Source organism: Typha latifolia, chromosome 3 (assembly GCF_019914945.1).
Source record: "Typha latifolia isolate L0001 chromosome 3, TyphaL0001v2, whole genome shotgun sequence".
Lineage (NCBI taxonomy): Eukaryota > Viridiplantae > Streptophyta > Magnoliopsida > Poales > Typhaceae > Typha > Typha latifolia.
The window spans coordinates 15458806-15471332 of record NC_133088.1 but is presented as its reverse complement, the minus strand read 5'-3'; the positions used below and the strand labels follow the sequence as shown (position 1 = coordinate 15471332).

General features: G+C 37.2%; 2 protein-coding genes across 4 annotated transcripts; one reads left to right on the top strand and one right to left on the bottom strand.

The window, feature by feature from the left end:
- Positions 1–230: 230 nt before the first annotated feature.
- LOC140784556 (E3 ubiquitin-protein ligase At1g12760-like) lies at positions 231–4835 on the top strand. 2 transcript variants are annotated; one of them, XM_073132036.1, is made up of 5 exons: positions 231–987; positions 2268–2387; positions 2486–2618; positions 3621–3782; positions 4362–4835. In XM_073132036.1, the coding sequence occupies exons 1-5, from the start codon at positions 449–451 to the stop codon at positions 4533–4535; spliced, it is 1128 nt and encodes a 375-aa protein (XP_072988137.1). In that variant the 5' UTR covers positions 231–448; the 3' UTR covers positions 4536–4835. The 2 variants fall into 2 exon arrangements, with proteins under 2 accessions (XP_072988137.1, XP_072988136.1); XM_073132035.1 differs by having other exon boundaries at positions 236–987; positions 3618–3782.
- Positions 4836–5255: 420 nt separating this feature from the next.
- LOC140785172 (mitochondrial inner membrane protein OXA1-like) lies at positions 5256–12227 on the bottom strand. Of its 2 annotated transcripts, none has more exons than XM_073132937.1 (9): positions 11450–12227; positions 11285–11375; positions 9956–10000; positions 9713–9771; positions 8523–8598; positions 8245–8376; positions 7109–7216; positions 5754–5808; positions 5256–5654 (listed from the first exon to the last, which is right to left on the bottom strand). In XM_073132937.1, the coding sequence occupies exons 1-9, from the start codon at positions 11914–11916 to the stop codon at positions 5398–5400; spliced, it is 1290 nt and encodes a 429-aa protein (XP_072989038.1). In that variant the 5' UTR covers positions 11917–12227; the 3' UTR covers positions 5256–5397. The 2 variants fall into 2 exon arrangements, with proteins under 2 accessions (XP_072989038.1, XP_072989039.1); XM_073132938.1 differs by having other exon boundaries at positions 11476–11609.
- Positions 12228–12527: the final 300 nt, after the last annotated feature.

The window sequence follows — 12527 nt, the reverse complement described above, 5'->3', positions numbered from 1 at the left end:
TTATTATTCATAATTTTGGGCCCACTTTATTTGATTATTTTTATTTTATTTTCATTTTGGCTATTAACTTGCCTCTTCGAGATTTTTTTATTATTATTTTTTTTAAAAAAAAAGACGCGATGTTAATCGTAATAAACACGTAAGATAAGGTGGGATATTAAAAAAAAAAAAAATCTCATCCAGCACCTGCCACCTGGGACTTCTCAATTTCTCATGCCAGTTTTTAACTTGCCATTTATTTAATTCTTACAGCAGAGGTGCGATAGGTAGTTTGAGTTTTTATTTTCCATCGCCTTCGTATTGAGTTATTTCTCAAGCTTCGAATGTATTCACTCTCTTTGTCGATCTAGGGTTAGGATTTGAAGCGATGTTCGTCGTCAATTCCATAGATTAGGGTTCTGGTAAGCTGTATCCTCTCCTTTGACATCGTGCCCTTTCGAGCTCCGACATGGCGTCTCCAAGGTCTCCGAGCTCTGCCGTCGACCCCTCGCCTCTTCTAGCTTCTCGGAGCGGAGATGATCGCCGCGGGCTCTTCGGCCGGCGGCCGAGCCTGCGCGGCGCCGCGCGGTTGCTCCGCCGAGTCAGCAGCCGCCGGATGATGCGGGAACCGTCGATGTTGGTGCGGGAGAATGCGGCGGAGCAGCTTGAGGAGCGGCAAACTGATTGGGCCTACTCGAGGCCTGTGGTGCTTCTTGATATCCTTTGGAATCTCGCCTTCGTCGCCGTGGCCGCGGGGATCTTGGTTCTTAGCCGGGAGGAGAACCCGTCGAAGCCGCTAAGGGTTTGGATCGCGGGGTATGCGCTCCAGTGCGTGCTTCACGTGATCTGTGTGTGTATCGAGTACCGGCGAAGGCAACTGCCTCTGGAGGACGCAGGCGAGGTGGAGGAGGTTGGTAGTGGGAGCGGAAGGAGCTCAGGATCGGATTTGATGGTGGAGATGGAAGAATCTGGTGATGGGGAGCATGGAAGCGATGGAGATAGGATAAGGTAAGGAAGAAAGATGATGGTATATGTTATGAAATTTCAGTTTTGATTTCCTTTATTAGTCTGCATACAATATAACTAGAGTAGCTTTCCAGTGATTTTGTACGCCGGATTATGTTTCCCCAATATTATTGCAAGCAAAAGCATTTTCTATTCCTGTATTCCATGAAGGGGACGGTACTCTTACTTAGCCCTTTGACATGACCTCCTTTTAAGGGATCTCCATGATGCCAGTTCCTCTGTTCAGTGTAGCTTTTGGTGTCACTGAAGAAAATGAATAGACAAATTGTCCCATCTACTGCTACTCATCCGAATATGATCGGTTTAGAATTGGAATTATAGGATAAGTCATGCTTCAGATATATGATAAATGTTGAATTCAACTTTATTTTTTTAAAGTTTAGCCATGTGATCTAATATAATAAGATTGAATCATAGAATTATAGGATTCCTAGTCATAATTAAAGAAAGAACTTCATTTTTAACCAATTCTTTGAGGATAATATTTTAAATTATTTGCTCTAATTCTTGAGGATAATATTTTAAATTATTTGCTCTTAGGGCTGTTAATGAACTAGCTTCCCAAGATTTTGCTTCCGATTGCGATATCTGTGCTTAGCATGACTTGGATTTAGATGTTTTTCAGGTATTCCAATGTGACTTAGCTATGTGATTGAGATATTAACTTAGTCAAAGTGTTGGGTGTTCCTTGTATTCAGATTTTAGGGTAATAAGTAAAGGGAGAGGGATATGATATCCCATTTATTTGGGATGTGGGGAAGAAGCAATATTTGATGTCAAATGTTGATGGTTAATGATCAATATTTAGTGAGCAAGGCTAGTGGTGAAGGGAGGGTGGAGAAGGATATATATATTTAGGAGGATATGTGAGCTTGGATAGCAGGAGGATGAAGGCAATCTGAATGAGGAGGGGTGTGAGGTTTCAAAGCAGAGGAAGGAAAAAAGATGATTAGACAGAATAGTTCTAATTTGGGACTACATTCATTAGGATGTTTTGGTGGGATCATGTACCTAACTTTAAGATTCTAATGAAAGTTATTTCTCATCAAGTTTTGACAAAGAATTTACATGGAGAAAAACCAGCTTCATGGAGAAGAGACGATCTCATCATTTTGTTATTCTTTATATCTTTTCCTTAGTATCCTCTATGCTGTTGAATTGGATCTTTTATTCTTTTATTTTGTTAACATAGTGCAACATGTCTGCTTCTTTTTTCATTCTTTTGGGGTTGATTCTATCATTTTTCACCTTTACTGTGGCAGCGTTCCAAAACATTTAGAGTCAGCAAATACAATATTCTCTTTCATATGGTGGATAATCGGATTTTATTGGGTATCTGTTGGGGGCCAAGATTTGACTCATGATGCACCTCAGCTTTACTGGTATCCCTCTAAAACTATATATCTCTGAATGTGTAATAGTATTATTTGAGTTTGGTCATTAATCTCAATTAATTTCATGCACTTGACTTGCTTTGCAGGCTCTGTATAGTTTTTCTGGCATTTGATGTCTTCTTTGTAGTTTTTTGTGTTGCTTTGGCTTGCGTTGTTGGTATTGCTGTTTGCTGCTGTTTGCCATGTATCATTGCGATCTTATATGCTGTAACTGATCAGGTATGCCTCCTTAATTCCCTGTCTATCCATAAAATATGTTTCAATCTCCAAGAAAATATAATTGCCTTCTTTTCTATCCTTTCCTCATGGGGTGCTCTCTTGTCACCTAGTAAACTGGAATGTTTCGTAATTTCAAATCCAATGATGCTTGTACACAGGTCAAGACTAAGTATGTGTGAAATATGCTTCGTGATGTATATAATGAAAGTGCTCAGTTTGATGGTTCACGTAATTTTGAGAAACCACCTTTTGGAGTTGATATTCTGACTTATGCCTTTAGAATAGTGGACAATGTCAAAATCATTGCACTATGCCCTTTCAAGAAGTGTTTTCATGGAGGAAGGGATGTTGATTTATCTAATATCTTTATTTGTTCAAAGTGTACAAAATTTCATGGGAGGTTGTAGAACTGTCTGGAGGATATCTACATTTTCATTTTGGTCACTGATTAAATTACTGTTATAGAATTTAGGAACTGAACCTCAGACAACTTTACAAATTTTATTTCTGCTGCTGGCTGAAAAAGATGCATATTTACATTGCTTTTCTGCCGAAATCATGAACTTCCTTCTTCCCATTGATGTTCTATTATTGAGTTAAAGGGCATGCTTCTATCTTCTAGATCATAAGTAGCTTGCATTATAAATGGAAAATTCTTGCATGGGGCATCCTATTTTTTATTGCACAACATGATATTTTTGTTGTAATCTTGATCCATCTTTGCTCTTCCACTTTCTCTGGATAAAAGTAAACAATTCTTAAATTGTCTTCCCATTTGTCTGGCCTAATACTTAAATAGTTAAATCATCATGGTTAGAGTAAGCTGGATTTCATTTTCTTAACTTTTTTGCAGATATTCTATTTGGTAAGACATTTTCTAAATTTTAATAGCCCCCACTCCATGCCCCCTAAGAAACTCACAATGACTTGATGGTCAGGCTATAATATAGTACTGAAGGAAGTAAAAAATCTATGCCAATTATTTCATTCTCTTTAAAGCAGAAAGGAGCAACCGAAGAGGACATCTGCCAACTTCCAAAATATAAATTTGAGACAATAGGTGATGAGAAGCTGGCTAATGAGATATCAGGACCCTGTGGTGGAAAAATGATTGAGTGTGGCAGTGACAGACCCATTGAGCATGTTCTTTCAGCCGAGGATGCAGTAAGCTTTCTACTTTTGTGCTTAATATTTTAATTCTCTGTTTTCTGGATAAGTGATTATTTGCTGTAACAATGCTGAGTGTTTCCGAGAAGCAATTGGTTATCATTACCACTGGCAGCTACTAATAGTCCTCTGAAGCTATTGTTTAGGAACTCATGGAGCAAAAACAATCTCCGCAAAGTGTAACTCATAATTTAAGGACAAGTAGTAGGTCTTCAGATTATTCTGCAAGTTTTCGGGAACAAAGATCACTCATTTTGCAAGCAGGATAGGACCCCTAGTATTATGAAATTTTCTTGGCATAATCAAGATGGGCATGTGAATCCTGTTGCCTGGATTTTAATTGGTATACTTCATCAAATCAATCTTGAATTTTGTCATATTTGGTCTTATTAGACCAACATTTAATGGAACCTCAAGGAATTGTTAGTCATGTCAGACGACCATTGGATTTGGTGATCCATGAATCCTGAATCTAGTGACGTGATGAAAACATTGAAAAGCTACGCTGTTAGTGTGTTACAAAACAATCAACATTGTGTTACATTATTATGCTTGACCTTCTCTTTGCCAATGCAGGAGTGCTGCATCTGCCTTTCCGCATATGAAGATGGGGCGGAGCTGAGGGAACTTCCTTGCAGTCACCATTTTCATTGTGCCTGTATAGATAAATGGCTGCTTATCAATGCAACATGCCCGCTATGCAAGTTCAATATTATACGGAGTAATAACCATGAAAGAGAGGAGGTGTAGTGGTGGTCTTTATCAAGGATTTTGACAATTTCAGGTTGGCTTGTTTCATTGGCTTAGAGTATCAGCAATGCCACGCAGATGCATACGCAAGCGTATACCTTCACTAATGTAACTAATACGGCAACGTAGTATGTTTTCTTAAGTTTTCAGCCTGGTGTTTGTTATGAGTCCTGCTATAGATTCTGGAGGCATGTCGATAACACCTGTTGTAATTATGCCTCCGTATGTTTATGATAAATTGGTGTTCCATAATGTGGCAGTTTGAGAAATTACGGAAAAGAAGATCATAGGTTCTGTCAAGCATGATGGTGTTTGATTATAAATAGAACGGTGTCATATTATATTAGATGTAACATAAAAATTAAAAATATTTTATTAAATTGTTAAAACATCTTTTATGAAGATAGATGAGAAAATGATTGAAATTATAAGTTATTAAAATAATTTTTTAAGAGCAAAGTGATTAAATTTTATTAGTAATATGATATTAGATGAAAAAAAGAGAAGGGAGAAGAATATATTTAATTCTATTACTCTAAATTACTTTTGGAATCAACTATTATTTAAATATTAAATTTCTTTAGTGCTAATTAAATGGTTTAAAGTTATGTCTGAATCACATCCAAACAGGTTAGTATTCAAATATTACGGACTTAGTACCTAATTGCACTTCATTATATCTGGATCCACGTTATAAGACCATATTCTCAAATTCTATTCTACATGTCAATCATCACAGTAATTTATTTGCTGAAGAATGACAATATCCTCTCATATAACAAATAGCACACAACTTAACTCCCGTCCGCCGATGGATAATAAAAAGTTCATCCTCAGCATGGGAAAAAACTGCATAAAAACCTCACCTTTTTTTAGGTTTATTTCTAGCTTTCACAGTTTTCTCTAGGTTTCTAATCCGTTGACTGATCACGGAAGATGAAGATACCCTTTTCTGTGGGGGATTTGATTGCCGAGTGTCCTTCGCCGGCAGCTGAGAGGCTGTCGGAGTAATTGACTTGGATGCCCCAAAGAAAGAAAAGCTTGGTTCTGATGCTGGGGTTGGTCGAGGTACTATGTCAGGAAGATTTAGAAACTTCCTCACTGGAGGGCGTCTAACCACTGATTAATGACATACCGTGTTCATCAGGTCCTTGTAGACGAAGAAATTTAACTCGAGCAATAGCATGAATGAGCAAAACTTAGACCGGAATTACTTACCAAACCCATATATAAGAGAGAAAATATTTGATGTGATCCAATAAGAAAAAATGGCCTGGCAGAACAGAGAAAAAGGTCAGCATTAAGAGCCAAATTATTGAACAAGTGCATTTCAATAATAGAGGTAATAGAAGTGAGAAAAGACTTAGCTATGTAGGTTAAAGTAGCAGTGAGGATCTACTAAATAGCTTTAAGTGCACAATGTTGTACGTCATTATTCAGTTTCTTTCCAAGGATTGTTGTTTTTGCAACAAGTAGAAAATGATTGGAGAAGATAGATATGAGGCTGGAATCATGGTTTAAATTGTCCAGAAGCTTAAACACATACAACAGTATTAAAGTTTGAAAAAGAAATTATCCCGTGAAAAAATAATTTGCATCCTATTCTTGTGGGTTCTTCATGTGTTGAGCATTAAGGAGCTACTCATGATCTTTTACTGCATCTCAGTTGGATCTCTATCTGTCATGTTTATTTTCCTAGTTACTTAATGCTACCAATAAATCGACACGATGTTGCAATGAGTAAATTTATTGCATTTGTTGTGATTTCCTTTGGAAGCCACAGAATATCGACTAAAGTACCTTCAGCAGAGTTTCATTCCTTCTATTCTGCACTAGACCATACTACATGAGAACATCTAATTCATCTACTTAATTCTACTTCCTTTTTTTCTTTTGTTGAGAGAACTACTTAATCCTACTCAATATTAGTAATTCATAGTTTCATACCATTGGCAAAGAACAAACAGCAAAAGGACCTCATTATTGAATATGGAAATATGGTTAAAGTAGTGCAAAGTGCAAACAACAAAAGACTCGACACTACCTCTTGGTTCCTAGTGTCCACATTATGATTGCACTCTTTCTTTCCTAAGATATACAAGACTACATTATTATTTCCTGAAGAACCGTATCCTCATAAGCTTCATGTAAATTAACAGAAGCCATATATATATATATGTATGTATACACCAGATGACTTAATTAGCATAAAACTGACCATCTTCATATACTCTTTTCATGTCCTGGATTTCGTGCAATCAATCTCTTCCAAAATTTCAGTCAAGGATCATAGGCTTGGTTTCCATGTATAACTGCAACCAAGCAGTTGTTCACATAGAATATACTAAAAGTGCTCTTCCTCTACTCACTTGGCATACTCCTAACCTAATATTGTTGAATAACTATTAAGAGAAATTATCCACATTTCTCTGATATTGTCCTCTTTAATGCATAATTGGTAACATTAGAAAACGTGAAACAAGCTTAAACCTAATTCATATACACCCCTTAGATCATATGACAGAGAGTATAATTGTATTGGATAAAATGTAACTAATCTAAAATTATCATACCTTTGGGAAGTTCGCTGTAAATGGGATGGTCAAAAGAGCAAGTACTCTAGAAAAGTTCTTCATGGTCTTGGCCATAGGGTTTCCTTCCATACCTTCTTGCATGTTCAGCTGAAAGAACATCAATTATATCTCAGGTTGCTGATTTCCTCAAGTTTACAGAGGATAAAGCAACTAACTGAAAAATATTTATAGAACTAAAATATTTATAGAACTAAAAAAAACACAATCAAAGCAGTCAATACACACTATAGCTAAATACAAAAGGATGATGCATATGATGTAAAATTCTAAGATGGCTAGTAATGGATCCAACTCTGAAATATATTAAATAGTTAATCAGATAAAAATGGGGAAGTCATTGATGATATAAAATGATGTGGAAGAAATTGTAAACTCTACAAAGTGAGAGCTAAACCAGAGAAAGACAAATTACTTAGTTCTCTCTTAAAAATTACAGTGGTAATATTGAAGTTGAAGATCAAAAGGCTACACAAGGAGGCACAGTTACAAATGTATGATTACATACCATCCAAGGACAACGAAAGCATTAACCACAATGCACTTGCTTCAGAAAAACACATGTAAAGTGAAGCGTAGCCAATAATGTTTTTTTTCACTGGGAGAAAGACCAATCTTGTTCACACATCTCCATGCCACTCAACTATTTAAATAACACCACTCTAAATTAGTACTATTTCTATGATTCCCTTAAGAAGATGGATGGATCCTGCTGAAAATGGTGAAACCGATCATACTACAAAGTGTCGTCCAAGCCAAATGTTCCTAGTAATTTCCCAGTTCTTATCCAGTGTACATGAGATTCTCCAAACTCTAAATCTATAATTAAGCTTCAATTTACACTTAAAATCCTGTAAAAAGTTATAAATACTGCTTATCTTTGATACTACTTTTAGTAACTCATATTTAAACATCTTTCTAAAGCAGTTTGTTGGGGAATGATTTCAATATCCAACAAATTAAAGGAATATATGTACACATGGACAAACATGAAGTTAAGTTCCACTCAAACAGAATTGAGGACGGTATAGTTTAGGAACAATGAATACCATTCATGAAATAGTAGCGCATGCAATTTTTAGACCTTACATACCTATCACATGAAACGGCATGCTTACCTCCACTGTAGCCAAAAAGATCAATGATGTTAATACTGGCAAAATATAGAGAGAATCAGGAGTTGTCAAATCAGTAAACCAAAAGGCTCCCCCTCCTTTGAATGATGGAACTTTCTCAACCATGTTGGATATCTAGAATGAGCAAGGAGACAAGAAAAGTTCTCAATTAGCAACCTAAATAGTATTATCACTTCAAAATTTAGCAAACAACTGAGCTGATGCCATTGATTGGATATAAACACAAATTATGTAATAACCTAGTAGTGAAGTCAACATACAGCCAAGAAAAAGCTGATGAAAATGGGTCCTTGGATGAAAATTCCTTTTAGTGGAGTAAATGGTGTAACCCCATGCCTGAATAAATACGAACGCAGACAAAGTTTAGTTCCAGAAACTAAAGCAACTAAGGAAACAATATGCAAATTGAGCCACAAAATATTGATATAGCCAGGAAAAATGACAGCATAATGGATACGAATACTATGAAGTATTACATATAAACAGAATAACAAGACTAGTCTTCAAACACAAACTACAGAAACACATCCTCAACCCCTGATTTCCTCTCACCTTTACTTAGATTATCCTGTAACCAAGAGAATAAGAGAGCTTATATTCTTAAGATCTATGTCTAGAACTAACACAAAGACAGACGGATAAAGTATGCTGTAGAAAATACTCTGTTTCCTATCAGAAAAGGAAAGACTTCTTATTATTGAATCCTACTTTATCGTTAAAATCATTCAAGAATTTTTCATCCAAAATAGGCAGGTATAACAACATGAGCACACACTACAAATTGCTCTTTTCATGCTTATTTTAGTAATTTTTAACCCTTAAATGCACCTCTTTGTGTTCTGCTTGATAATGCCAGTCAACTTGAAAGAGCATTGCCCAACCATGTCTCTCCATCCATTTGTATGATCTTTTAGTTCATTGTTCTGGATTTTGATCTTGATCCAAATTACAAAGAACGAATACAAATACCTTATAGATAAAATTGCGGACATCACTTCATATGTAGCAAAACAAGCAATTGTGAGCCTTGATCGCATGGGTTTGTCATAACCTCTCTATAAATTGTATGCTACAGCAAAGTAGGATTACTAGGATAGAACAATCAGGAAGATGATTTATTTTCCAAAACAGGAATAGTAATGCTGAAAATTGACCTACAACAAGACAAAAACTAATCCTTAAGTTGGAAAAGAGATAAACAGTTCTAAGACACTCATATAACAAGCCTAAGAATACAAAATTAGACTAGTATCTAAATTTTTGGTGGCCCAGCTATCGAATTGCATTCATAACAATTTTATTGCAACGACTACATCTCCTCAAATGACAGAAAACTCTTCCCAACAAAGTGTATGAGCAGAGACACAATCAGCTGATTGGCAGATAAAAGATCTATCTGGAAAAATTACCATCATTAGAAATAAGACAAACATTCTTCAAAAGTGCTTACTTTTGAAACAATGCTTTCATTCGTCTTTGACCCTCCTGAACTGATTGAGGATCCATAGACTGCGGCAAACAACTAAGTATTAGCATTCAACAAATAACGGCTACACAAGATAGAAAAACATACTTTTGTCCACTAATCTTTCTTCTTTGTTTGGGAATAAAATCTAAGTTTGCAAAGCAATCTGCAAAAGACACAGAATTCTCCTCCTATCAAAAAGGTAATCAAGCAGAGAATCAAACATACATTTTGCATCCCTTGCTTAAGTTCCTCCAACTCTGGCTTCATCATCTGCATGTTGCAAAAGAAAATTATAAATATAAGTATTCTAGGCATGCATTGAATACTAATAGACGGATAATTCAGAAACAAGTTTCAGGCAACCACACAGATGGCAAATTCATATGATTATATCTTTGACCCAAATTAGCAGGCTTTCGAATCAGATTTTCAAAGGAAAATGGACACAATTAACTTGGTCAATGGGACACATAATTTGACAAAAAGTTAACTATATTTTAACCCCCTCAACTATCCCTCTATATCACTATCACCCTATCAAAAATTTAGTGGACACATATGCTCTCTGTTACCTAATTATATCACTAAGCCTCCTCCACTAAAAATTTTGTTATGAAAGAATATTAAGTGGATTTTGAAAGAATTAGAGATCAATTTAAAGTTTAATATTTGGAGAAGTTGCTACAAAGATCACTAAGAAAAAGATGAAAGAATATGGAAGGAAGACATAGGCATTTACATACATCTAGAAGTTGTTTAAATTTTTTAGATTATTTTTATCAAAATTTATAATGAAATATTGATGGAAAAGGCTTGGCGATATATTTAAATAGTTTAGGGGACTATTTATCCATTTCTTTCGACAAAAGCCTTAATTATACTTTGGCTCCTATATTTTGACTCAGTATCATTTTACCCCTCTATACTATAAAAGTGTACAAATACTTTCTAATTTTTTTAAAAACTTATTTGCTAGTATTCCGTGAGTTAAAAGTCACCTTCCAAGCACATGAATCGTAAGTTATTTTCAGATAGACTAAACTACCCTCACAGAAGTCAAAAAAAAATTCTTGGACAATTTTGTCCTCATCTCCCTCCATAAACTGAAATAAAAAAGGCTTGCTCTCTTTTTTTCCCGGGGCATCTCCTTCCCCAAGCTCTAAACTTCTTGGTCTCTTCTCTCCATTCTATCTTTTCCCACATGGCTTCTAATAGGAACAGTAGCAATACCAAATCGGCCTCACTTGAAGATGTTTTTTTTGTGAATTAAGAGTGTTTGTTAGGATATCTAATCAATACTGTCTAATAGTTAATTTTAAGTTGTCATCTAATAAAACATAATATTTTCTCCAACAACATAGGGATAAAAAGGTAAATGTAGGATATTTGTTAACAGAGTCTATAAGGGGTTGACAGTCTAGAGGGTATTTGTACGTTTATAATATGTTTATAATATGGGTGAGTGGGTTGGGTAGTGATACTGGGTTGGGGGGTAATTAATCCTTGACAAAATTAGAATAAAACAGAAAACAGGAAGGACGAACTGCAACTCACACTAAGCTTCACGCTAGCCCTCATCTGGTTCAACAAAAGCGGCACCGTAGCCCCTCGAATCAAAACCGTCGTTAATGCGATAGACGCCCACCTGAGATTAAAATACAAATAAAAAATCCAAATCGTGAACAACAATTCAAGAACAGAAGGGCAAAAGAATCAGACCAATTAAAGCCAGTGACGGAATGAACCCCATCAATCAAGTGCTGCAGCGCCGCCACCGGAAGAAAGGAATCTGCGGCGGCTGCGGCAACCTCGCCGGCGAACGGAGCCGGTGCGGCTGAAGCGGCGTCGATGCCCGTGTCGGTGATGACCTCGGCGACGTCTTTGCTGTAATCGATATCATTGGAGCCGTCGGAGCTGGAGGAAAAGGCCCGGAGGAGGAAGGGGTCGAGGCCGAGAGGTAGGTGGAAGGCAAGGCGACTTCTTGGATGGCGAAGGGTGGGGATTGGCGTGGGTTTCGAGAAGGACGAGAGGTTTCGAGGAGACGAGGATGGAATAGGAGGAGGAGGAGGAGGAGAGAGGTGGGGTTCTTCTTGGTCGCGGTGAAGGAGGAGATGAGGGAAGGAAGGGTGGATACGGCGGGAGAGGTAGGTGAAAGCGGAGGAGAGGCTTCGTCGAGTGGAAGCCATTTTGGAGAACGACTGTGACTCTCTTGAGTCTCTGTGAAAGAGAAGAATGTGATCTCAAATAGGGCGGGTTCTTAATTTGGACCCGGATCCTCTCCAGTGAATCGGATGAGAACTGGATCCTCCAATTGGGTCCGCTGGAATGTGGATTGTAAGCTTCTTCTGGGGACCATCATCCAAGCCCAAACACATCCGGCCCAATTAAGAACTGCCTATTGGTCTTCCACTCTTCCCTCGCCTATCGCCTATCGCCTATCGCCTATCAGGTTGCGTTTCAAGTATCCATCGCGGCCAATAAAAATGAGAGCCGTCTTGCAATCAAACTTCACCGACACACACCATCTTTATTAAGTATAACTTTCTACTAAATTTTAAGTTCCATATTTCTTTTAACTTTCTCTCACCATCCGAACTCCGGTGGGAATTTAAGAAGGAAAAGGGCTGTGGCCCGTACCTTTTAACTTTGTATTCCCACGTCTGATCACACGACAAGACAGTCGACAGCCCACGTTCAAAGCCTCAATAAACAACAGGGAGGGCGACCATTCGATTCAGCCTAAGGACGTCGATGCCTCTCGCTCTCGACTCCTTTGAAAAAATAGGGAGAAAAAATT